Source organism: Haliotis rufescens, unplaced genomic scaffold, assembly GCF_023055435.1.
Source record: "Haliotis rufescens isolate VD_foot unplaced genomic scaffold, xgHalRufe1.0.p SCAF_19, whole genome shotgun sequence".
NCBI lineage: Eukaryota > Metazoa > Mollusca > Gastropoda > Lepetellida > Haliotidae > Haliotis > Haliotis rufescens.
This window is the reverse complement of record NW_025963879.1, coordinates 20,568,295-20,594,285: the sequence shown is the minus strand read 5'-3', so window position 1 is coordinate 20,594,285 and position 25,991 is coordinate 20,568,295. Positions and strand designations below refer to the sequence as shown.

Below are 25,991 nucleotides of genomic sequence, written 5' to 3'. Positions count from 1 at the left end.
AATTTATATACCGTAAAACTTATTTCTACATATTGTAAAAGGCATTGTCAAACACATGACTTGTCCAGTTATCTGCTACATTCAAATACTTGTTAAACACAACTCACCTGTTCTTTCAGGCTTTCTATTTCAAGTTCATAGACATTGAGTCGTTCTTGTAGCTCATTCACATAGAGTTGTCTGAAATAAAATAAAGAGGCAAAGTTGGTGACTTGAGTCATGGTCACTGTAAGGGATATTATAAGTATATCGATATGAGTGACAGTTTGAAGTTGAAGTCCTATCCAACCCACCCAACCCGAGTACCCGAATTACCCGTCCCAGCCCAAATTGAAAGCTATTCAGGCCACAAGCAGATCAGTGGTCAATACAGCTAGAGCAGATCCACATTAATTGCCATGATATCCATATTGCAAGTACTATTTTTATTGTATCTATAAAGTTTAAGTATCAGTTTAAAGATTAGTGTGAGTGAGTTGGGTTTACTGCCGCTTTTAATATTATTCCAGTTATATTGCGGCATGTCAGCTTAATGTTGGAGGAAAGCCCGAAGTGATGCAGGTCTCAGACGTTTACCACTTCAGTGAAACCCACGAGCACGGGTATGGTGCTGACAAACCTAGAAACATAATCGGGGCGAACCGGGATTCGAACGCACAATCATAGGTTTCTGATTTGCCCATGGGACGCAACTCTGCACAGCGAATCGCAGCGCCTTAGACAACTGGGCCACCCATGCCCCCAGTTTAAAGATTAACAAATGAAGGGTAAATTATGCAACTTTCAGCAAGATACAGAAATATGAAGAACTTACAGATTCCTCTTCTCATGTCTCGTTTCTTCCAACACACTGTGGCCATACCTGGGGCCGGTGGGGCTGTGTGGACCTCTACAGAACAAATGAATGAAACACATGAGATGAGACAATGTACTATATCAATTACATCAGGTCTGACTACCTAATTTTTTCATAAACTATTTTCTGTCTCATTAAACAAGCAAATGGTTTATAAATGTGTCTCAGGTATTTGTCAATCTCGTTCAAATCAGATCTAAGTTCTCGCTCCGTTCAAATGTTTATCCCTCGGAAGCGAAGGTTGCATGATTAGAAACACATTCCAACTGACACTTTCACGATTTGGTAAGTGACGCTGTGATTGGTTGGATGAAAGGTTGTTCTGCATGACCTGTAATGGGATGTCCTCAGATCTTTGTTTAGCGATAGCGAGAACTTAGATCTGATTGTAATGTGATTAGGTATTTGTTATCTGGATTTTATATACCACTGAAAGTTTTCTAAGGATGATGTTTTGATGTTATCAAAAAGTCATCCAACAAATAAATATTGAAACATCCCGGTACACAATGATCGGGTAACCCCTACAAGACCTCAATATCATAATGAACAGACAGAAGCATGCAGTCATGGGCAGGATGTGCACAAGGGACTTGTAAACTTGTGTTTGGATGTATCGTGACAGAATCATTGCACATCATTATCAGAGAGCACAATAACATTTGCAACTGAGGATTGCAACAACCAATTCCACTTATGCCGCCTTAGTGTCAAAGACATCATTTGATGACAGAAGAATTAGGCAGATGCAAAGGCATGCTGGAAATTGGGGCAACATAATGTCATGTTGCAAACGTCTTTGGTGTCAGTCAAAGTGTGATCAGCAAGACATGGAATCAATATCAGAACTGATCAGCTACCCCGAGATATGCTGGTGGTCGACAGCGTTTCATCAACAGCGGGTAGACATGTTTCTCCTGATTGCAGCAAGACGTCAATACTTCGTGTCTGCCATCACACCCAGAAATGACCTGCGGAACGCCAGTGACATTAACGTTTCAACTCATACAGTGGGCAATCGTCTCCGTGAGGTGGTGATCCTTAGCAAATTTTGAGTAGTATACAGAACCATTCCAGGAATCAGGAATAAAATGATAATAAGCAAATGAAAGTCAACTGGAGTCCAAATGCTTACCTTCTGCCAGTCTCCATAGGAGGTCCCATCACTCGGATATTCTTTGTAATTCGTGGGTCGATCTGGACGGTCTGTTTCGCAATACCCTAAACAGATCAGGTGAATATTTAGCATGACTCATTAACAATCTGCCATCCACTTAGCTAGCCTGTATGGATGACATGACATCATAATATTTGTTGTGATGTCACTTGCTTGTCACATCATAATTTATTCTGTTCATGCTTTGTATTACCATACTGAAGTTATTCCTGGAGGTCTTTGTATTAGTTTGTTTGTTTGTTGTTTAATCCTGCACTCAGCAATATTTCAGCAATATTAAGGTGTTTTGTAGATAATCGAGTCTGGACCCGACAATCCAGTGATTCACATCATGAGCATGCATCCACACAACTGGGATATCATGACATATATTAACCAAGTCAGCGAGCCTGACCACCTGATCTCGCTAGTCGCCTCCTACGACAAGCAAATGCCTTTCACAGCAAGCATCGATTGCTGAAGGCCTATTCTACCCATGATCTTCACGGGTCCCTTGATCAAAAGATTCATCATCATCTTGTTATCTTTGTTTTGAGAGTAACTGCATCAGGGTAACTGTAACCATGACAACAAGACAGTACTGTCCTCAGTGAACCAATTGAGAGTACCAACTAATATATTTCCTGATCACTAAATCCTGGGATGTTGTTATTTCAATTTATTTCACAGAAGTTTTAATCACATTAATCTTCCAGAAAAATGGACAAATAGGGTCGTGACAGGTTGGTTCTCTGTGTAATCAGTCAACTATTGTGGACAGAGACCGTTTGAATATTCCTGGCATTACATCATGACAGACTCTCACCGTAAGTGATGCGAAACAAATTCCATGGTTTCTTACATGGATTATATGGAAAAAAACATATCTGACAAAGATAAACCATTATGACATTATAAATGGGTTTGTTCAGATTTTAATGTCAATATTAGGTATTTCTTTAATGAGCAAAACTCACTTCAACCCATGTTATTAACTGAACTAAAATGTTCTCAATAATCATGGTAATGCTTCTCTATGTTAATACAAAATCAGATGAACTATGGAGCCCTCTAGATTTGAAAATAAACATTGTCAAATTTTGGTATTTGTAATACAAAAACTATCTTCTGTCCATACCGTATTGATTCTTGACTGAACATGTTCATAGGCTGTTGGCCTTTTACTAGCTGCATTTGCTTGTTGTTTGGCTAACATCAACTGAAATACAAAACAGAATCAGGTAAACATGAAATAATGGCGACTCGTCACTAAATGCCAATACATTGCTCATATTGATATTTGTTTATCCCTACCAATTTGTATGTACATGATATAAGAGAATGAGCCAATGCAACTCTCAAACTCTAATCAATTAAGACGGGTTCCCGGGGTATTTGAGGTGGTTGCTGCAATAGTATTTGAATCTCAGCACCACCTTAATCTTTAATGTTTAACATTGGGTCAGGCAAAAAAATCTGAATTTCATGCTTAATTTCAATCACTGACTTAATTATATCATGTATATTTAACTGCTTATTTTGAAACTGATGAACAGAAATAAGGCTGTACATGGTGTAAGAGCATTACCCTTTCTTTAAGCTGAGCATTTTGCTTCTCATATTCTCTCATCCTCTCATTCATTTCTTCCATCCTATCTTCAGCTTCGATGTCCCGGACTTTCTTTCCACCTTTAAATACAAAACTAGTTATAAACTCAGAGAAGCCTGTTTTATGATACTATTGACATTAACAAACAGATGAGATTGCATGTGAGGTGAGGTGAGGTGAAATGGAGTTTTGTAGAATTTTCCTATTCGGAATATTCTATAAGTAATACGTTACCACTGTTATACCGAGGCTGTTGTCCCCCACAAATGCTCTTATAGCAAAATCTTCCACAGAGATCTCAATTACCTCATGCAGCACGTGCGTAGCCACCTAGCTGCCATGTGACACCCTTCACTCTTGTCTCTTGCGAGAGCAAGTGCTCGGGGGACGGACGGGCGGGCATCAGCCCAGTGGTAACGTATTACTTATAGAATATTCCGAATAGGAAAATTCTACAAATTACATTAAGTAATACGTTACCACTGTTATACCGAGGCTGACTACCACAGTAGGCGGTGGGGAGCACCTACAACCCGAAACCTGACTGCTCGTGTTCCCTCCGACCAGCGGAAGTAAACAACAAGGCAGAAGCACTCGATGCGCATGCTCCCAGCATGCCGTTACCATATAGGGATACCAAAGCACTGTCAAGCGCATACCGTAAGGCTCAATCGTCATTGCCAAAATGATTGGTGACTCCAAAAATGATTGGTGACTCCAAACGGCTCCACTGGATAGGTATTTCATCGCCGCAGCGAAGGAGAACACAGTATCCGTGTGAGCTAAATCTTAGATCAGGTTAAACAGTCGAAAAGAGGGAAATTAATTTCATTCGGACCGTATATCCTGAGAACAAGCCTACTTAAGCGTGTGTAATAGGCGCGTGACCTAAATTCAATATTGGAAAGCATGCATTACAAGGTTGCAATACACAACAGACAATTAGGTTAATAATTGTCAAATCCAAATAAAGAAACACACAGAAAGCCGCACTCACCTGTGGATGAGCGTGCTGGCTTGTGGGACCCCCACTCCCTTACCCACGGCTGTGGGAACGGTGGAGTAGACCCAGATTGACCACCGTGCAAGGTCTGAAGCCTGAGGAGTTCGGAATTGCGCCGGGCACACCCCTTAGATGACTGCTTGTGCCGCGATCAGCGGCCCAAGACAGTGCACACCCTCAACGTCTTCATCAGAGACCCGTCTGAGGTAATGATTGGCAAAAACTGAGTCAGAACGCCAGTAACAACCCCGCAATATTCTGTGAACAGATATATTGGAGTGTAGGGCAAATGTTGCCGCTAGCGCCCTAATCTCGTGCGGGTTTGACCCCGCTACCGGTAACCCCCCAGACCGGTACGCCAGATTGATGACAGAACGAAGCCATAACGCAATCGAGTTGCGAGTTATGTCAACCGTGCGATTAGGGTTACACGATATGAACAGACGGTCACGCCCTTGTCTGCGTTCATTCGAAGCCTTAAGATAATACTTAAGGGCCCTAACCGGACACAGCGATCTGTCCTCGGTATCAGCAGGAGGTAAGATTTCTTTGATGGATCTTACAGCGAATTCTCTCTCCGTTTGGCCAAATTTCTGATTCTTAGCGACGAAGCCCATGAGCAAGCCCAGGCGGACCGCTCCTTCGTCGCCCCTATAGAATCGTACTTTGGTGACATCGAGCGTGTGTATTTCCGACACTCGTGCCGCCGTGGCAAAGGAGAGAAGAAATGCTGTTTTCCAAGTCACATGCCGGAACGAAGCACTATGCAAGGGTTCATACGGAGCCTCCGTAAGTGATTGTAACACTAAGGAGAGATCCCAGGCCGGGGCCCGAAGGCGGCCCTTTTTAAGATCATGCTGTTTGAAACCCTTGATAATACCCCGAATCACCGGCTCTTTTGAGAGACTGGTACCCATAGCAACGTCCCGTACCGTAGCAACGGACGAGACATAGTTGGCAATGGAACCCCCGGAGAGTTTCCGGGTCTCTCGCAAGTGAGACATGAAATGAGCAATATCCTGCACAGATACCTTATCTGGCGAATGAATGTGATGTTTGCAACACCACTTCGTGAAAATAGCCCAACGTGCATTATACACCTTCTGGGTAGAATCACGATGCATACTAACGTATGCCCGAGACGCCCGACGAGAAAAACCTTTACTCCTCAGACGCTCGGTGACAACATCCACGTGCAGATTGAACTGCCCTGCGTTTGGATGAAGCTGACAGGTGTGAGGGTGGATCAGCAGATCCGGTCTCACAGGCAGTGGAAGTGGCGACTGCGTGGCCTGGGCCAGCAAGTCGGGGTACCACGATCTGTTCGGCCACATGGGCGCGATCAGTAACATTCGACAGCGAACTCCTCGGAGCCGGCTTAGAATGAGTGGTATTAATGCCGTCGGCGGGTAAGCATAAGCGTCCATGCCCGTCCAGTCTAACGCGAGAGCATCGTGATCGATGGCCCTCGGGTCCGGGACTGGTGATACAAACAACGGGAGTTGATTGTTGAACCTGGTTGCGAACAGGTCGACCATCGGACGACCCAAACGTTCGCACAGCCACTGAAACACCACTGGGTTTAGCATCCACTCCATGGGGCTCGGATCCCGAGGCCTCGATAGAGCGTCGGCCAGTACGTTCCGCACACCTGGGATGTGACGGGCGCGTCCCTGGCATGGGACACTGTCCACCAGAGCGTAAAACTAGAACGCGAGATCGAGTAGCGAGTGACTGTGGGTTCCCCCCAGTTTGTTCACATAGGACACTACTGTCGTGTTGTCGGTCGCCAGCATGAGCCGGGCGTCAACGAGACGATGCTTCCAGTGATTGACTGCGTTTATCACTGCCTTGAACTCAAGGCAATTGATGTGAAGACCTTGTTCGTCTTCGCACCACAGCCCCGAGCTCCCCTCCCCCTCTAGATGGGCGCCCCAGCCCACTAGAGAGGCGTCTGTATACAGGTTCAACATGGCGCGGAAGGGCCGCATAGAGACACCTGATAAGATGTTGCAAGGGACCGTCCACCACTCCAGATGCGGTCAGAGCCGATCCGGTAGGCAACGGTCGCACTGTTCTCCTCCTGTGCTAACAACTGGATTAGAAACCGTTGCAGCGGGTGGAGTTGGAGACGACCCCGATCGGTGCAGTCCTGGGCTGACACAAGTAGCCCTAACAGCTGTTCCCAAAAGTGAACAGTCTGTTGCACCGCTAAGACTTTGGCAATCATCGCCTGAATCTTGTGCCACCGGTCTGGGGGACAAAGAGGCGATGGGTCACCGTGTCAAACCGACCACCGATGAACTGCAAGTTCTGTGAGGGGGTTAACTCGCTCTTGGGGAGATTGATAATCCACCCCAATTGCTCCAAGAGCCGACGTGCAAAATCGAGATGGCGTGACAGGGCGTCCGTCCTTCGATTGGCCACTAGCGAGTCGTCCAGGTACGCGAAGTACCTGATACCCCTCTTGTGGGGGAACCCCACCATGGGGGTGGTTAACCGGGTGAACAGCCAGGGAGCGGACGAAAGACCGAATGGGAGTACAACCCACTCGTAGTGCCTGCCTTGAAAGACAAACCTGAGATACTTGTGATGATCCGAGTGAATCGGAACATGCAGATAAGCATCCTTCAGGTCGATCGAAGCGAGCCAGTCGGCCGGCATGATCAGAGCTTTCAGGTCCGCCAAGGTCAACATTCTGAACTTAGGCGGCTTGTGCAGGTAAAACTCGTTGAACGATTTCAGATTGTGAATCATTCTGAGTTCGGCACTGTCTTTCTTGGGAACAAGAAATATCCTGGAGTAAAACCCCGGTGTTATTTCTGGTAGGACTAACTCCCGTACCGCCCTCTTCCCCACCAAACTGCCGATGGCATCGGCGAGGATGGGAAGATCGGCTTCCAAATAGAAACCTTCCAATGGGGCGACGGTGAGCGGCGGATCCGCTTTGAGATCTAGCCGATAGCCGTACCGAATCGTGTTGACCACCCACGGGTCGTCGAACACTTGTTCCCAATTCTCCCAGTAAGTCTGGAGTCTGGCTCAGACAGGGGAAGGGAAGGGAGGCCTCACAGGCTGCGGCAGACGCAACTGTCCAGGGCTGAATGACTCGGGTTCGCCTACGGGCCAACCGAAGCTGGCGCTGTTGGCACGCAAACCCTGCAAGAGAGAGTCATTTGGAGGAGCCCTTACCGTCACGAGACGGCTTAGGCTTCCCCCAGTGTCCCTTCTTCCCCCGAAAGGGCGGCAGGTTGCCCTTACCGGGGCCCTCAGAGCGGGACCTCTTCCCGGAGGAAGAAGACACCGACCCCTTGGACTTCCCGGCCGCAGCATCCTGAGGGGCGCTCCATTTAGGGGCACCACCCAGGCGTCTGTGCAGAGACCCAACCAGATCCAACGTATGCTGCGAACCCGCAGCAGACGAAGCAGAATGCTGTTCTTTTAGAACACCAGGGATCTGATTATTAAATAGGGTCTGCACAGACCGAGGCTGCGAAAGTAACACCTCCTGGTTGGCGGCGTCCAACCCAGAAGAGGCAAGGTACGCTTGCCGCCTCAAAAAATGGCACGTGCCGGAAGGAAAGGCCGAAAGGGTTGCATTCAAACCGATCAAACAGTTGTAAATGCTCTGGTCTCGGTCCGTGGGGCCAGACTGGCCGCCGCCGCCAAGTAGGTGTCGCCATGTGACATAGCGAGCATGGACTGCTGAGAGAGGGTGTCCATCTGCTGTAAAGTCGCTTGAGTGACTGTAGTAGAAGGTGGGGCACGGACACCCAACCTCTCCACATGGGCCTCCGCGGTGGGACTTGATTCCGGGAAGGCCAAGTCATGCACTGGGAACGAACCCTTTCTCCATGACGGAGGAGGTAACGGGAGTCCCCGACCAGAGGCCGCCGCGAAGGCTTTCTCCAGAGACGGCTTGATCCCGCGCAACAAAGTTGACGCGGGAAAAGCCCTGTCCGCGGACCTCTGAGGAACCCACCAAGCCGTGGATTCCCCGGGGTACCGGCTGGGGCCGTGGCATGTCCTCAAAGAGGTACACCATGGCCACACGGTCCTTAGTCGATAACGGGAGTATCGGCTCGGGGGAAGGACCGGTGACAACGGTAGCCGCCGCCGTACCCGTAGACCCCGCGTCCGAACCCACAGCCACCGAAGGGGCCGGGGACGGAACAACCAGGGTCTTATCCTGAGATAAGGCCCGCCAGTTTGGAGTCCACCAATTGCGACAACAAAGCCGCGACGGAAACCCCGGACAGCCCAAGGGCTGACAAGGGGTCCGCCGCCGAGGAGGTAGTGCCCGCAATGGGCGCCCAAACGGACGAACAGGCCACCTCAGGGGTGATAGCAGAACGCACGTAGCGCCTGTATCGCGCAAAATCCTCAGGCCCCAGACCCTCGCACAGGGTGCATCGGGTGTCCTCGCAAGGGAACCGTCACCGCGGGCATCGATCGTGGTGATCCCGGGACGACAAAAACTTCTGACAAGCGCCGCAGCGCCTGGCAGCAGGAGTAGTCGGGGTGCTGGACAAATCCAATTCCATGTCAGACATTGTTCTTTGAACAAAAAGCAAACATGGTTACAACACACAGACCAAACATATTCACAAACGTAGATTTTCCGAAGAAAAACAAATGATAAGAGTGAATACATAAAATACATATATTATAGATATATATATATATATAATAATAGGTGATGCAAAAAAACACCCCACAATATACCACTAAAGGTAGACGGAAAACACAAAGTGCCGCCGCCACACCCCCGTTAGTAGCGAAAAAAGGCGGGAAAATTTAGGCAGGAAAATTTTCTAAGCGCCGTATAACGAACGCCCCGTATATTACAGTTTACTTAGGACTAAGAAACAGTAATAAATATCACCAAGGATAGCAGGAGGCTGGTAGAACGCAGAGCAGTCTATGGATACGTCTTGCGAAGGCAAGCGAAGAGACAAGAGTGAAGGGTGTCACATGGCTGCTAGGTGGCTACGCACGTGCTGCATGAGGTAATTGAGATCTCTGTGGAAGATTTCGCTATAAGAGCAGTTGTGGGGGACAACAGCCTCGGTATAACAGTGGTAACGTATTACTTAATGTAATTAATGTCACGTTCAAGAAAATTTCACTTCTTCAGAGACTGAGATGGCATGTACTTAATCAATGAAGTAATACTTTAGTCATAATTGTTAATTGCAAGAATGAATAATAAATAAATAGTTCAAAAACCAAATCCATGAAAGTCTTACCTCCCCCACCATCCAAATCCAGCTTCTTCTTGTCATTAACCAGTCGTAACAACTTGGTCGCCATTCTGAATAAAGATAGATACGATATTAGCAGTGTTTGAAATGAAAGGGGGTTCTGCAACTTTCCGAGGCAGAGAGTTAACTGACTATAAAAGTCCTGTTTCCAAACTTGCTGAACGTGCTGAACTAGGCTGGAATTATGGAGTCATATTTTGGCTGGACTAACAAGTCTGTCCATAGTCCAATCAACAAAGCATATGGAAACCGAAGTGCAGATTTCAGTCAATTGCAGGATTTGCAAAGCCATCAACAAATATTTTCCCAATCTTTTCAAGTTTTTAATCAAGGTGCTCATGTAATTTAATGCATTTTGCTATGCAAGACCAGTTTCATCACAATATAGACTTTGATTATCGATCAGATCATCTTGACTGGGCAACGCCATTTTGTTAGAAGAAAATACAAGTGATAAGAGAGGTGGAATCTGATTAATCAATGGGAGGGACATCGAATGGCAGGAATCTATGGCCTCCTGCATGTTTTAACTTTTAACATCAGGGTTATGACAAGGACCCATTGACTTTCAATTTTACTTTTGAACACTGATTACTGAACATGTTCATAGGAAAGCACTGTCTGTCACCGATATACCCTACAATTCCTAGAGTATACAAAAGAACATTCAGTCATTCAAAGTAGTCACATAAACACTATTACTTGTAGAAATACCATCATGACCATTAAGGCAAACAATCAATGTAAATAGCAGTGATACTATAAAATAACCAAAAACATTTACTTTCTTTGCAATTGTGTTCACAACAAATTTAACAAAGATTATACTTTGCCATTTCGAAAGTTTTTGTTTTGTTTGTGTGTTGTTTAATGCCGCACTCAGTAATATTCCAGCTATATGACGGCGGTCTGTAAATAATCAAGTCTGGGCCAGACCATCGGGTGATTATCATCATGAGCATCGATCAACACGATTGAGATACGATGACATGCATCAACCAAACCTGACCACCCAATCCTGACATTTCGAAAGAAATACCCATCATTAATTAAAGTTTGTAATGGAACAGATCCTATGAAGAACATCAGAATCATTTTTCATGTATTCCAGTCACAATGACATTGATCATGTTCATGCTAATGACTTACATGATCAGTTTTCTGCCATGTTCTACAGATACATATCTACATAACTAAATATATTGTACCGTTTGATCTTATCTTCCTGTTTTCTGGCATGTTTCTTCAAGATGATGTTTTCTTCATAGATTCGTAAATACTTGTCCTCCAGGTCAACTCGCTCTAGTTTGGACACAGCTCGGCGCTGTAGGGCTGCCTTTTGTTCTAAAAGAGCTGGTGAAAAAAGGTAAACACAGTTCTTTGTTTGTTTGTTAGCTTGTTTGTTAATTATCGCCACCTTCAGCAATATTCCAGCTATATGACGGAGGCCAGTTAATATTCTGAACCAGACAATCCAGAGATTGATATTGTGAACATGTCATGACATGTCATCAGCCAACTCACTGAGCCTAAACAACGGATCCATTTGGTCGCCTCTTACGACGAGCTGGGGATTAATTCTAACCTGGAATCCGCACAGGGTGACAACACACTTGACTCAACTCTAATGCTGGCTGTTATATCACAAATTTATTCCTAACTATTCCTCAACAATTACAGTGAGCTAAATTAAGTAATGGCATAAACTAGTGAGTATGATTTCACGCCAGTTTTAGCCACATTCCAGCAATATCACGGCAGGGGACACCAGAAATGGGCTTCACACATTATACCTATGTGGGGAATCGGACCGGGGTCTTTGGCAAGATGAGCGAACACTTTAACCAACAGGCTACCCCAATGTCTCTTTCATGATAAAATATAACTTATGCATCGTTTGAGATGCTGTCAAGTGTCAACAAATGACTTTGATTTATATTATTAATGAGTTCAATCAGTTTGATAGAAGCTTAAGCTTCTTATCAATATTTTCTTACCTGCTTCATGAGCAGCCCTATTGCTTGTGTCCCTCACAGGGATATGATCGTGGTCTGCCATTTTTTACTTTAAGTTCAGATCTTCCACTTCACTGCCATATCCGGATTCCTTTGAACAAATATTATGAACATGTAAATGTAACTGTTACATTGACTTTAGTAAACTTGTGAGCCATGTCAAAATCTAAAGAATACTCAAAATTACTCATCTCATAAACACATGATAAACATGAGTGTGTCAGTGAGTTTGGGTTTACGCCGCTTTTAGCAATATTCTAGCAATATCACGGCGGGGGACACCAGAAATGAAGTCAACTCGTAAAATCATGAATCACTAGGGATCGATTCTACACATTGGCAGTTGGTGTTTTTAAGTATGTGAGTGAGTTGGATCTTACGCCGCTTTTAACAGCATTCAAGTTATATCATGGTGTGTCACCTAAATGAGAGAGTGAGTGAGTATGGTTTTACACCGTTTTTAGCAATATTCCAGCAATATCACGGCGGGGGACACCAAAATGGGCTTCACACATTGCACCCATGTCGGGAATTGAAACCGGGGTCTTCGGCGTGATGAGCGAACGCTTTAACCACTAGACTACCCGACCGCCCCTGATAAACATGAAAAAGACACATTTTCGTAATGAAACAATCTGATGTGCCTTATGGAAACTTAACAAATGCTGACATCATATGTTAAGAGGATCACTACGTTCATTTTTGTCCCACTCTGAACTTACAAACTAGAGAACAAAACTCAAATTTGCATTGGTAATTTGAACCTTCCAATAACTTGAATAAGTAGATCTAATTCACATGTTGCCCGCTAGGCAGTAACCCGGGTCAATGTGTAATGTCAGTCTTGTCAGAGGTATGCTAACTTCCTAAGGGATGGTAGGATGGTAGATCTACCACTATTGCTTGTTAGAGATGAAACTTGAGTTGGCATACAATCATGATAGACAAGGAGGTGTTAGAATCACTTTGCCCAAGCCTTTTACCCCTTTGAAAGCAGTTTCTGCTAGATCACCTGTCACGGAAATGTCCCAGCTCCAAGTATAATGAACACCTATTGACTTAATTAATGGCTTTTCTCAGCATGCTCAGCAAGTTTTACTGTTCATCCAAGTCATTTTTGCAAAGCAATAAGTGTATGTTACATTTGATCAAATCATTAAAAACAGAATATGTTTTGGCAGAGGACATCTGTTCCAGGGGTCATATCCAAGTAGTCCACAGCTCTTTTCAGTCTTGCGATTTACGTAAAAAGAAACTTAGATTTCAGGATAAAACAAAAAAAAATCGCACTTGAATTTCACAAAATAGTCTTGGATTAATAGACTAGTCACTAGTGGCCATGTCTATCAATGTGTTCAGTTATACAAGTTCATAAGAAATCCTGGCTAATTTCTCTACTGGGGAAGTTGACAAAGTTTATTTTAGCGTTTCATTTAGGTTAAAGGCAAGATTGCAACTTACAGTAGTAAGGGGCTTGTGGCTCTCGCTACACTGATCTTAAGTGCCTCTTTGATCCTAAGGGTGAGTTGGGGTACGGATTATCTATTTCACCATGTTCACCTCTTTTAATGAATTTATCCAATGAAATTTAAGGAAAATACATAATTTTAATCAAGTTTCATGTTTCACAAAGAAAAATCGCAACAAGATACATAATTGGGTGCTGATAACTTGGTAAAAGAGCACTGATCATATGTGATAGCATCAAGGTCTGGTGGTAAAGTGTTCACTAATCATGCTAATTAGTAGGGCTGTTACGATTCACTCGCGTATTCGGTGAATCGAACCGTATCCATTCATCAATTGAATTCATTATTCGTGGCCACTAGAATTGAATATTTATGAATATGGAAGCACGTGCATTTACATGTAAATACCCACAAGAACATATTATATGCATAGATGTCTTCAAAAGACAACACTCTTATCATGCTTATGCTATTTGATTTGACAGTAGTGTGGTCACTGGTCATTGTCGCATCTGAGCAGATACTAGTACCTGGATAAGTGCAGTATATAAATGTATAAAATATTAATAATTAACAAACTATGTCAATAATTTATGTTGTTATTGCTTCACTGAATAGTGTATTCGTTGCACCCTAATAGATTGACTCATTAACCTAGCTTAGGCTCAAGCTGTCAACGTGAGTTCAATCCTCCATGTTTTGCTGAATGAAATCTGAAAAACTGTGCCCATAAAGTGCATGACCTTTTTTATCAAATGAGTCAAATGTTCTAACTTCATGCAACTGTCATAACAAACAATATATTATTAAACATGCTAAAGCTGCACCTATTAGAACTAACCTCTGTGATTAATATTTTACTATTTATTAAATTATAAGTAAAACAAAACACTATTCCAACTGCTAAAACTGACACACAGAAATTCAGACACTGACCGACGGTGGGCAACGATGTAATGTTCAGGTCTAATTATTTGGTCTTGAAATAGCCTGAGTTGTGTGCCCTTACAAGTTCAAACCTGTTGGATTCTCTAAATGAAAACAGTAAACGAGTTCATGTACACCTCTGCTGATGTAAAAGTGTCTGTTTCACGTTTGTGTATATCCGATACATCGCATGAACTCAGTCGACACAGAGATAGAACACAACTGCTGAAATAATGGAAAACATATAAACTGACACTCGCGGGAAGTGGAATTTCAGATGGAAACTAAGGTAAACTATCTCGTTTCTAATGACTTTTCCGGTAACGCTTTTTTTCACATTGCAAACTTTGTTCATCTATTGCACATACTCACATTTAGAACCTTGTCATTTGTTGCAAAATCCAGAAAATTGTATCCGTTTATTCAATACTTAGCATTGAAAACACGAACAGAAATATTTTGTTTAGAATTTTTTGTCTTGCGCAGATGCGTTACCGCTAGATTCCGGTAGGGGACGCTACTCTTCTGAGATTAAGATTTTTGCGCACCGCTAAAACTTACCCGAACCGAATACCCGATGTATATCGTTATTATCAGCCGATTATGGTACCTACATATACGACATAAGATTTTAATAGGACACTAGATGTATCACCGCTTTTAATATTATTCCAGTTATATCACGGCGTGTCAGCTTAATGTGGGAGGAAAGCCCGAAGTGATGCAGGTCTCAGACGTTTACCACTTACCGGTGAAACCCACCAGCACGGGTATGGTGCTGACAACACTTAGAAACATAATCGGGGCGAACCGGAATTCGAACTCACAATCATAAATTTCTGGCGTGCCCAAGGGACGCAACTCTGCACAGCGAATCGCGGCGCCTTAGACGACTGGGCCACCCGTGCCCCCTTCTCACACAATAGGATGGGCAAGCCTTTATGAATACTGCATATTGAATATTAAGAGAAATTAATCTTACTTAATTTGTCTTTCATTGATCAACAGAGGCATCTTCGATTATTCAGTGTGCTATGTCTCCATTCTAAGATACTAGTATTATGATATGTTTTGTTTGTTTGTTGTTTAACGCCGCAACAACAAGGTAAATAATTGGGTGCACATCACTTGGTACATGAGAGCTAGTCATATGTTTGTTTGTTGGCCAAGTATACATTTCACATACCCATTTTTACCCCGCAGTAAATATGTGCAAATCAAGTAATCAAATATACCCTGTCTCATCTCTTCCACCGCATAGCCCTGTTCACAGCACGTGCCTGTCGCAGTCCATTAGATAGCAGGTCAATATTGACCAGATTACAGAATTGTCAAGGGAACACATTGTCCTTGTGATGGAAAGTTACTTCTTTGAAAGGCATTTAGAAGTTGGAGTACTAAGTAAGGATAAGATATATGAATGAACAACTTCTTTATTACAATTAGGAGATACGTATAAGTTCTAACATCACTTGCTTAATTGATAACGGTGTGAGAACCTACACCGAAACGCTCCTAATTGTAATAAAGAAGTTGTTCATCCATATACAGTCAAGTCTCATTAATCCGACACTCGTTAATCCGACACTCGGCTTTATCCGACACTCATGATGGGAACCGATTAAATCAATGCTATTTAGACCCGTTAATCCGACAGTTTCGCACTCCGACTCCGACACACCAAATATTTTACAAATTACCGAAATCGCTCATTAATCAGTCTCGTTAATCCGACACAGTGATCAGCGAGGTCATCTGCCCGCGAGTACACATCCAGTGTTTTGATGCGAGGCGAGTCGGCTGGTAGCTGCATATTACAAAGCTGCAGAGATAAACTTTGCTTAACAATAAACAATTAATGCTTTAAATAAAGAAAACATGATTATTCACATGCTTAGATTACCTCAATCTCATTAAAATCAAATACAAGTTCTCGCTATTGACGAGAACATCCCATTACAGGTCACGTCAGAAGAACCTTTCGCGAAATATGACCAAAGAACGTTGGTACTACTTAATTTCGTTTATCAGACATACTCGTTTATGCGACATAATCATATGCAACCAGCCATGTCGGATTAACGGGACTTGACTGTATCTTATCCTTACTTAGATGCAAAGTTAATTCCCCTTTTACTGGTCAAGCACCAGATTTGTTTGTCAGTCATACAGACCCTGAAACAAAAATATCCAATACAGCCCATGCAAGTCTATAATATTTGGCAAGTCTAGATTACTGCAGTACAAGTATCTGAAAAGTATCTTGGCTCCTTTTTATTATACTTTATAACATTAATTTAACAATTGATTTTTGGTAAATATGTTCATTTCAGAGACTAGATGTTAGTCTACAGATTTGTTTGTTTGTAGTTACATGATACTGCCAAGCTCAGAGTGAGTTGGATTTTAACGCCGCTTTTAACAGTATTCCAGTTATATCACGGCGTGTCAGCTTGATGTGGGAGGAAAGCCCCAAATGATGCAGGTCTCAGAAGTTTACCGCTTCGGTGAAACCCACGAGCACGGGTATGGTGCTGACAAACCTAGAAACATAATCGGGGCGAACCGGGATTCGAATCCACAATCATAGGTTTCTGACGTACCCAAGGGACGCAACTCCGCATCGCGAATCGCGGCGCCTCAGACGACCGGGCCACCCGTGCCCCCGCCAAGCTCAGAAGTGGCAAAGAAAAAGTCAAATGTTGACTGACCTCACCCTACTGACCTGTTTACTGTTTTAGTACTTAACACGATCCTTCCAGATACGGCCATTCTCTGTGAAATGCACTGAGAGTATGATGCACAGTTTTCCACGAAGGGTTTTCAAGTTTTTAATGAATATTATTCGAGGACATTTTCGTTTGTTTAACCGGAACGACTTGCGGTTTATCACCTGATATCTTGGGTGCTCATTTTAGTTGGTATATTCTGCCATATTTACACTAAAACTATGACACGTGTCTGCTTATTTTTCTGGCGTAATCCGTTCAAAATGGCGGGTGTAATTAAAATCTGCCTTTCAGCGACTCCATACCCTGATCACGCAGTCCTTGAAGTCTATTAAGCTGTAGTGGGGGCACAGGTGGCCCAGGCGCCGCAATTCGCTGTACAGACTTGAGACACTAAGGCGCGACGAAACCTTTGATTTTGAGTTCGAATCCCGGTTCTTCCTGATCATGTGTTATGTTTGTCAGCACCATACCCGCGCTCTTGGTTTTCACCAAAATGAGTGAGTGAGTGAGTTGGGTTTATCGCCGCTTTTAACAGTATTCCAGTTATATCGCGGCGTGTCAGCTCAATGTGGGAGGAAAGCCCGAAGTGATGCAGGTCTCAGACGTTTACCACTTCGGTGAAACCCACGAGCACGGGTATGGTGCTGACAAACCTAGAAACATAATCGGGGCGAACCGGTATTCGAACCCACGATCATAGGTTTCTGGCGTGCCTAAGGGACGCAACTCTGCACAGCGAATCGCGGCGCCTTAGACGATTGGGCCACCCGTGCCCCCGTTTCACCAAAGAGGTTCAATGTCAAGAGACTGCATCACTTGCACCAAGGATGGTCTGATGGGAATGAGTGTGATGTGTCTGAGTGGAGTAGCCACGGTATATGAGTGGAATAGTAATGTAAAACCGGCATTAGTTCGGACTAGTAGACCGCCTCCGTGGTCTAGTGGTAGAGCGTCCGCCCGGAGAGCGGAAGGTCCGGGGTTCGATCTCCGGCCGCGGCATACCAAAAGACGTTTAAAGATGGTACTTGTTGTTACCCTGTCTGGCGCTCGGCATTTAAGGGGTTAAAACAAGGACTGGTCGGCTCGGAATCAGTATACTGTGTCTGATTGGGGTATTCATGTTAAACTGCGGCATGGTATCTCAGTGGGCTAGCACTATAAATCGGCACCAGTCCGGACTAGTACAAGCAGCCACACACACACACACGTGCATACACGTCGCTATACAAGTGCAATAATCTTGGACGCGACGTCAAACCCAATTTCACCGCACCTCACCTCGGACTAGTACACGCAGCCACACACACCTGCAGGCACGTCGCCATATAAGTGAAACAATCTTGACGTTAAAACCCATTTCACCTCGCATTACCACAATTAAGCAGTAAGGTGCCGGGACTATTTTTTCTACCCTACGGAAGGGCCTATAAGAGATACAAATCTACCTACATTACAACATGCAAAAGTGACAGTAGGTTTATAAGATCGACAACGAAATATTGTCCTCAGGGTGTATTGAGTTTACAAGGTAAACACTGCATGTGTGACAGTGTTATCTTTATTGACGTCACATCAGACAATCTATTGACTTTGGACACCACGTGAAAACCAACTCTCCCCAAGGTATGTTCACATAGGCGGTGAAACGAGCGTTGCGCAAACACATCTGCAGGAAAAAACGAACATAAATTTTAATTTTCATTTCTTGTTTGGTCATCGTGATGGATTTGGACAAAACGTCACAGGTAATACGTTTATCAGAGTACGATACGGATTGCAACAAGGGAAGTTGGCAGAACATGTTTGTGTCTTGAGCGATTTTTATGGTAAGTGCAATAAATACATATACTTTTCAAAATTTGAAGACTTCCATTGTAGAATGTGTCTGAAGCCTTGTTGAACTGTGAACTAAATCACCGCCTCATGTGATATATGCGTACTACCGACACTGCACATATCAAATATATTCTTTACAGGGGTGTCTCAGTGGCTTCGAAAGTAGGGCAGAGAGACACTGTGTTAAAGGGCTTGTCATCACGATGCATTCTCTATTCTATATCTATCCTATACGTATTAGGTAGGGGCCACGGGTGGCCCGGTCGCCTAAGGAGCCAAAATTCGTAGTGAAGAGTTGTTTCCCTTAGACGTACCCGAGACCTATGATCGTGGGTTCAAGTCCTGGTTCTACCTGATTATGTTTCGAGGTTTGTCAGCACCATTACCCCGTTCATTGGTTTCACCAAAGTGGTAAACTGCTAACACCTGCATCACCTGGGGCTTACCTCCCACATCAAGCGGGCGCGCCGGGATAAAACTGGTATACTGTTCAAAAAAGGCGTAAACCAATCTCATTAAAATCAGATCTTAGTTCTCGCTATCGCTAAACAAAGAACTGAGGACGTCCCATTACGGATCACGTCAGAACGACCTTTCATCCGACCAATCACAGCGTCCCTTAACAGATCATGAAAATGACAGTCGGAATGCGTTTTCTAATCATGCAACCTTGAAAACGTTATCACGGTGTATTCCGAACGACAGTTACGGCCGTACGACTGATTCCGTCAACATTATCGACTATCTCTCGCTTCCCAGGGATAAACATTTGAACGGAGGAGGCGTTGCACAGTACGTGGGAAGTATTGCCATACGATCTTAACCATATCTTCGGCATTCCGGAATGTTCGTTTGTTCAGTTTTTAAAATGTTAATCGAGAACTGTGTCAACATGTTTTTCAAGCGTAGTCTGAAATGAAAATCGCCAGGTTGAAACGAGTGCCGTAAAGTTCGAGAAAGCTGCTTTCTAATTGGCTTATGTCGACTAAGTCATTTCAGTGGTCGGTTAAAGTTCGCGAAAGATCGTTCTGACATGACCCGTAATAGGATGTCCTCAGATATTTGTTTAGCGGCAGCGAGAACTTAGATCTGATTTTAATGAGATCGGGCGTAAACAAAATTCACTCACTCTGTTTGGGTGTAGGGAAAGCCCAATGATTCAATACAGCGGAGCATCTCGTTGTGTACAGCTGCATTCATTAGTTGACCGAGGAGCTGTTGGCTCGAACCACAGATTAACCCAGACTATGACCCTTGGGGTAGCCTAAGGCGCCGAAATTCGCTGTGCAGTTACACCCCTTTGGCACGCCAGAAACCTATTATCGTGGGTTTGAATCCCGCTTCGCCCCGATTATGATTCTAGGTTTGTCGGCACCATACCCGTGCTCGTGTTTTATTTAACCAAAGTGGTCAACGTCTAAGACCTATATCACTTCGGGCTTTCCTCCCACATCATTCAGACATGCTGTATATAACTGGAATACTGCTCAAAGCTGCGTTGAGCCCCAATCACTTGATAACCGTGCTCAATCAATGTCATGACCAACAACGACCTGCCTCAGTGGTGGTATTATCTAGGTAACGCTGACACGCCGTCATCTAACCCAATGCTGTTCAAAGCGGTAACTTATAAGCTCTGTCTCAAGCCTTTTCATATGTGATTTCCGCTTGTCAGTGGATCCTAGCCAAATTCCACTGAGGCGTTAGATGGATTTACCTTGAATTGATAATCACTAATTAGATCTATACATATTTCTTGTTTGTTTGTTGTATAACGCCGCACCCATCAATATTCCAGCTATATGAGGGCGTTCTGTAAATAATCGAATCTGGACCATCGATCTACGTCCTTGGATACAATATATATTTTTCGGGACATGTGGCATGTTCAGCGAACATTTTGTTTGTAGACAAATGATTTTGTTTTATAGATACAGAAACGTCAGCTGATGTCTATCTATCTATCTATCTATCTATCCATCCATCCATCCATCCATCATCCATATATATATATATATATATATATATATATATATATATATATATATATATATATATATATATATTCAAAATCATTTGTATGCAAACAAAATGTCCTGATACAAATGTTTTATGAAAATAAACATTCAAAAACGTTCGACTCCTCTTTGCACAGAAAAATATGCATGTCTTGAAGCAGAGTCCGGAAGATATCGTGTCTCGATCTAATACCTATATCGTTAATTTGAATTTGAATATTATTTCTAGGTGGTAGACCTTTTAGAATACAGAAACATGAGATGCGCGATGTGCACTGAGGTGACCACTGATCCTGCCACACTTCAGTGTAATCACACGTTCTGCAAGCCCTGTCTACTGAAATACACCACCACACAGCCTGAAGAAGTAGACGCTACATGCAATGAAATAGTATGTCCTACCTGTAAACAACCGACGAAGGTCACGAATTTCAACCAGCTGAAGCCAAACCTTTCCAGCCAGGAACCGGTAAACGACAGTACATCAGGTGATCGTCTTGAGTATCCCTGAGCTTTAGGAAAAGAGGACATGCTAGATTTTGAATAAGGTTCTTGTCGATCTAAAACGTGTACAACATGAGTAAAATGTTCGCACTAACGCTTATTTATATTGAATGGTTTTGTAGTTTAAAGCCGCATTCAGCCATATATATGACAGATCCTTGCAAATAATTGAGTCTCGGTCAACCAAACCAGTGGTTAATATTATGAGCAACGTCCCACGCGTTATATATTAACACTATATCAATGTCACAAGTCGGACCACCAGATCAGTTAAGTCGCCTCTTACGACCTGCATAGGTGCTAGGGCTATTTTATAATACAGAATATCCATTTGTATCTCTCTGTTTATTTACCAACTACTTTTCATTCGACATTTTAGGTTCTTTTGGAAATATATCAGGACATGACGAGTTGCCAGCTCCAGTCCTCCCATCAGAAAGCTGTTTTGGAAGTATTGGGCCACACAGCACATCCTCGCTTTCACACGATCGGGGCAACACAGACTTGTCTGTTTCAACTGTCGATCCATTGCAGTATCGTATGAGTAGAGAGCATAGTTTAGGTTCTTTTGGAAAAATATCAGGACATGACGAGTTGCCAGCTCCAGTCCTCCCATCAGAAAGCTGTTTTGGAAGTATTGGACCACACAGCACATCCTCGTTTTCACACGATCGGGGCAACACAGACTTGTCTGTTTCAACTGTCGAGCCATTGCAGTATCGTATGTGTAGAGAGCACACTTTAGGTTCTTTTGGAAAAATATCAGGACATGACGAGTTGCCAGCTCCAGTCCTCCCATCAGAAAGCTCTTTTGGAAGTATTGGACCACACAGCACATCCTCGTTTTCACACGATCGGGGCAACACAGACTTGTCTGTTTCAACTGTCGATCCATTGCAATATCGTATGTGTAGAGAGCACACTTTAGGTTCTTTTGGAAAAATATCAGGACATGACGAGTTGCCAGCTCCAGGCCTCCCATCAGAAAGCTGTTTTGGAAGTATTGGACCACACAGCACATCCTCGCTTTCACACGATCGGGGCAACACAGACTTGTCTGTTTCAACTGTCGATCCATTGCAGTATCGTATGTGTAGAGAGCACACTTTAGGTTCTTTTGGAAAAATATCAGGACATGACGAGTTGCCAGCTCCAGTCCTCCCATCAGAAAGCTGTTTTGGAAATATTGGACCACACAGCACATCCTCGTTTTCACACGATCAGGGCAACACAGACTTGTCTGTTTCAACTGTCGATCCATTGCAGTATCGTATGTGTAGAGAGCACACTTTAGGTTCTTTTGGAAAAATATCAGGACATGACGAGTTGCCAGCTCCAGTCCTCCCATCAGAAAGCTCTTTTGGAAGTATTGGACCACACAGCACATCCTCGCTTTCACACGATCGGGGCAACACAGACTTGTCTGTTTCAACTGTCGATCCATTGCAGTATCTTATGTGTAGAGAGCACACTTTAGGTTCTTTTGGAAATATATCAGGACATGACGAGTTGCCAGCTCCAGTCCTCCCACCAGAAAGCTGTTTTGGAAGTATTGGGCCACACAGCACATCCTCGCTTTCACACGATCAGGGCAACACAGACTTGTCTGTTTCAACTGTTGATCCATTGCAGAATCTAATGTGTAGAGAGCACAGAGACAGCCAGGTCCAACGTTACTGCAAAGGTTGCAGTATTGCACTTTGTGATAAATGTTGCAGTACAAAGCATGATGGGTGTGATGTTGAATCTATACAAAATATGATCCCCCTCTTTGAAGAAAAACTAGCATGTGTATCTCGACAGATATTGAAGAAGATGAAAACTACCCAGGACAACATTAGAATGGCAAAGAAACATATTGGTAACATAATCAATAATGCTCAGAAGGTTAAAGGGCAAATCCAACACGCCATGAAGTTTTCAGCCAAGACGATGATCCAAGAAGTAAATATATTTTCTGAGAGGCAAATCAACGATTTAAACGTTTGCATACAGGCTGAGGAAATGAGATTCCACCAGTATCAGCAGCAGTACAAGTACATTAACACTGTTGTAACGGCGTACTCCCTTGTGGAAATACGCGCCATCTACGAATCCTTAAGTACAGAAGAAGAAGACACAGACGCAAACACGCCCATGGAATACAGGCCAGTTCCAGAGAGGATTGTCTTCACGCAATGTGTGAACGAAAATGGTGACTATTCTCACCAGATTGAAGTTGTCCACGATGTTAGTGACCGGAAGTCGTCTGCTGTCCTCCATCACACCATTGACTGTCACACAGAGGAGGACAAGTGGTGTCCTGATTTGATTGACGTCACAGTGGTGAGCTCGAGTGGTGAGCCAAATACGATCATGATTGTAGCAGATTTCACCAACAGAAGTCTGAAATCCATTTACACATCAAAGTCAAGTCTTCATAAAAGATGTCTGAAGCTTTCTGACAGACCCTGGCAAATAGCAAAGTTACATAAAAACAATATAGCAGTCAGTGTTCCAGATAGTAAGGAAATAGTTACCGTGCAGCTCACACCCAATCCCGTCTTACTCTCAACCATCAGGACAAAGAAGGAATACTTCGCCCTAGCGTGTCCCGCCCAAACACAGCTACTGGCTGGAACATTTAAAACTTCCAACTCTGTTGACCTCCTTGACATGGCGGGACACGTACTGAAATCCATTAACACAGGTTCAATTGTGAGTCCAGATTATATCCAAATTACCGATCAGAAGAATATTCTCGTTGGCCAAGGAGATGTGAATTCTTTTGTGTCGGTGAACAGTGATGGAGCAGTTCTTTTTTATTACCCCTCAACCAGAAAAAGTGTTCTGAGCTGTCCTCGAGGTTTCGCAACAACCAGCACAGGAGATGTTCTCCTTGTGGACCGGGATTGCAAGAAGGTGATTCAACTGACAGAGTCCGGACAGTTTGTCAGAGATGTGCTCACAGAAGGGCTGGAACATCCCCGAGGCCTCTGTCTGGACAATGATGGCCTGATGTATGTTACGCTTGGGTCATGTGTTAATGTATTCACATTCAAAGATGTAATTGATCTAAGAGGTCAAGGAGAAAGAGAGCATGGTATATTATACAGCCAACGCTGTACAGAAGTGTAGGCTGATGGCATGTTAATTTCAAGTGTTCCAAAACGGTTGAGGCCTACTCTTAAATATAACACGTCAACGCCAGAGAATAATCAGTCTCGATTAACCAACGAAACAAATTCCATTGGGCATGAAAGGCAAAAAAGTTGTGGAAATTATATGAATGGGTCACTGAAAATCAGTGACATGCAAGCCTGACATGTATTGCGATCACTTCATGTCAGCACTGCAAATTCACCTGGATACGTTTCAATAAAATTCGTTTCCATTATGTTTTAAGTGAGTGAGTGGGTACGCCGTTTTTATCAGTATTCCAGCAATATCACGGCGGGAGTCACCAGAAATGGGATTCACACATTGTGCCCATGTTGGAATCGAACCCGGGTCTTCGGCTTAACGAGTGAACGCTTTAACTTCTAGGCTACCCCACAGCCAACATTATGTTTAGAACTATACCTACAGCTTTGACCTTCTAATGAGTGAATAAGTGACTGTTGTTGGGATGTACATGAGTAAAAGATATCTAGCTCTACCAAAAGAGAGAAAAATATGAAACTGTGCAATACAACATGACTTATTTATTCTGATGTAAGGAACAAAACATATTCTCCTGAACTGTAGTGCTGAACTGTTATGATACATTCTGTGTAACGAGATTGCCATACACATCACAGGTCTTGAAGATGAGTATTTATTTGAATGCCATGTTATGTGTTGGAATAGGTGGTGTCAGAGCTGTTTTTAATTTGATGGCATTTTCATTAGCCTGCGGTGTGATAATTCTACAACTGACGTTATTTACTGTAAAGGAAGCTTACTGCATGCCACATTTACACATATATCCGTTTATTATGCCTCAAAATGTGATTGACCCATCAGAGAGCAGAACTGCTAACCTCATATACCGTCAGTAAAAATCCAAGATGGTTGTTACTAACCACAAATGAGACCGTATACCGTCAGTAACAGCCATTTTGGATTTTCCAACACCCACCTGACATATTTACAGGTAACATCTGGTACAGAAATCCGTTATTCGACAACTGTTTTTTCATATAATTAATTGTGATTTGCAAAGGCATTATTTTAAGAAACCACGTTCGTGACTTTATTCATTAAACCTATAGAGGAAAAAGGATCACAACGGAGGTCACTAACTTATAAATAGCAACGTCAAAGAACAAAATATAGGATGACGTCACAAACAAGAAACGTGACGCCAGTGACGTACGTCAAATAGCAATAGAAAAGATGCAGCCCGTTGTTAGGGGAAAGCGGACTGTTATCAAGTTACAAAAACAAGAAACGTGACGCCAGTGACGTACGTCAAATAGCAATAGAAAAGATGCAGCCCGTTGTTAGGGGACAGCGGACTGTTATCAAGTTACAAAAAGCCTCTGGGGCGGTCGGGTAGCCAAGTGGTTCAAGCATTCGCTCGTCACGCCGAAGACCTGGGTTCAATTCCCAGCATGGGTACAATGTGTGAAGACAATTTCT

The 25,991-nt window shown here is 43.5% G+C and overlaps 2 protein-coding genes across 10 annotated transcripts in view; one reads left to right on the top strand and one right to left on the bottom strand.

The window, feature by feature from the left end:
* LOC124112856 (protein fantom-like) overlaps positions 1–14,807 on the bottom strand; it is a 61,381-nt gene extending 46,574 nt beyond the window's left edge. For all 7 annotated transcript variants that reach the window (XM_046473015.2, XM_046473017.2, XM_046473019.2 and 4 more), the window contains exons 1-9: positions 14,672–14,807; positions 11,886–11,994; positions 11,097–11,241; positions 9,874–9,938; positions 3,601–3,701; positions 3,151–3,231; positions 1,992–2,077; positions 815–889; positions 108–180 (exon numbers count right to left, since the gene is read on the bottom strand). In XM_046473015.2, the coding sequence (XP_046328971.2) occupies positions 108–180; positions 815–889; positions 1,992–2,077; positions 3,151–3,231; positions 3,601–3,701; positions 9,874–9,938; positions 11,097–11,241; positions 11,886–11,946 (687 nt within the window). In that variant the 5' untranslated portion in view covers positions 11,947–11,994; positions 14,672–14,807. The remainder of the gene's footprint in view (positions 1–107; positions 181–814; positions 890–1,991; positions 2,078–3,150; positions 3,232–3,600; positions 3,702–9,873; positions 9,939–11,096; positions 11,242–11,885; positions 11,995–14,671) is intronic.
* Positions 14,808–18,628: 3,821 nt separating this feature from the next.
* Positions 18,629–25,042, top strand: LOC124112857. 3 transcript variants are annotated; one of them, XM_048398983.1, is made up of 3 exons: positions 18,629–18,654; positions 21,115–21,373; positions 21,769–25,042. In XM_048398983.1, the coding sequence occupies exons 2-3, from the start codon at positions 21,142–21,144 to the stop codon at positions 24,504–24,506; spliced, it is 2,970 nt and encodes a 989-aa protein (XP_048254940.1). In that variant the 5' UTR covers positions 18,629–18,654; positions 21,115–21,141; the 3' UTR covers positions 24,507–25,042. The 3 variants fall into 3 exon arrangements, with proteins under 3 accessions (XP_048254940.1, XP_048254938.1, XP_048254939.1); XM_048398981.1 differs by having other exon boundaries at positions 18,640–18,776; XM_048398982.1 differs by lacking the exon at positions 18,629–18,654 and adding an exon at positions 18,662–18,857.
* The last annotated feature ends 949 nt before the right edge of the window (positions 25,043–25,991 follow it).

Bases quoted from the DNA above. Each gene is read 5' to 3' on its own strand.
- LOC124112857 (XM_048398981.1), top strand. From the start codon at position 18,753: ATGGATTTGGACAAAACGTCACAG. The intron at 18,777-21,114 runs GTAATACGTTTA...TATTATTTCTAG, and splicing joins ATTTGGACAAAACGTCACAG to GTGGTAGACCTTTTAGAATA. The intron at 21,374-21,768 runs GTGATCGTCTTG...TCGACATTTTAG, and splicing joins GGTAAACGACAGTACATCAG to GTTCTTTTGGAAATATATCA.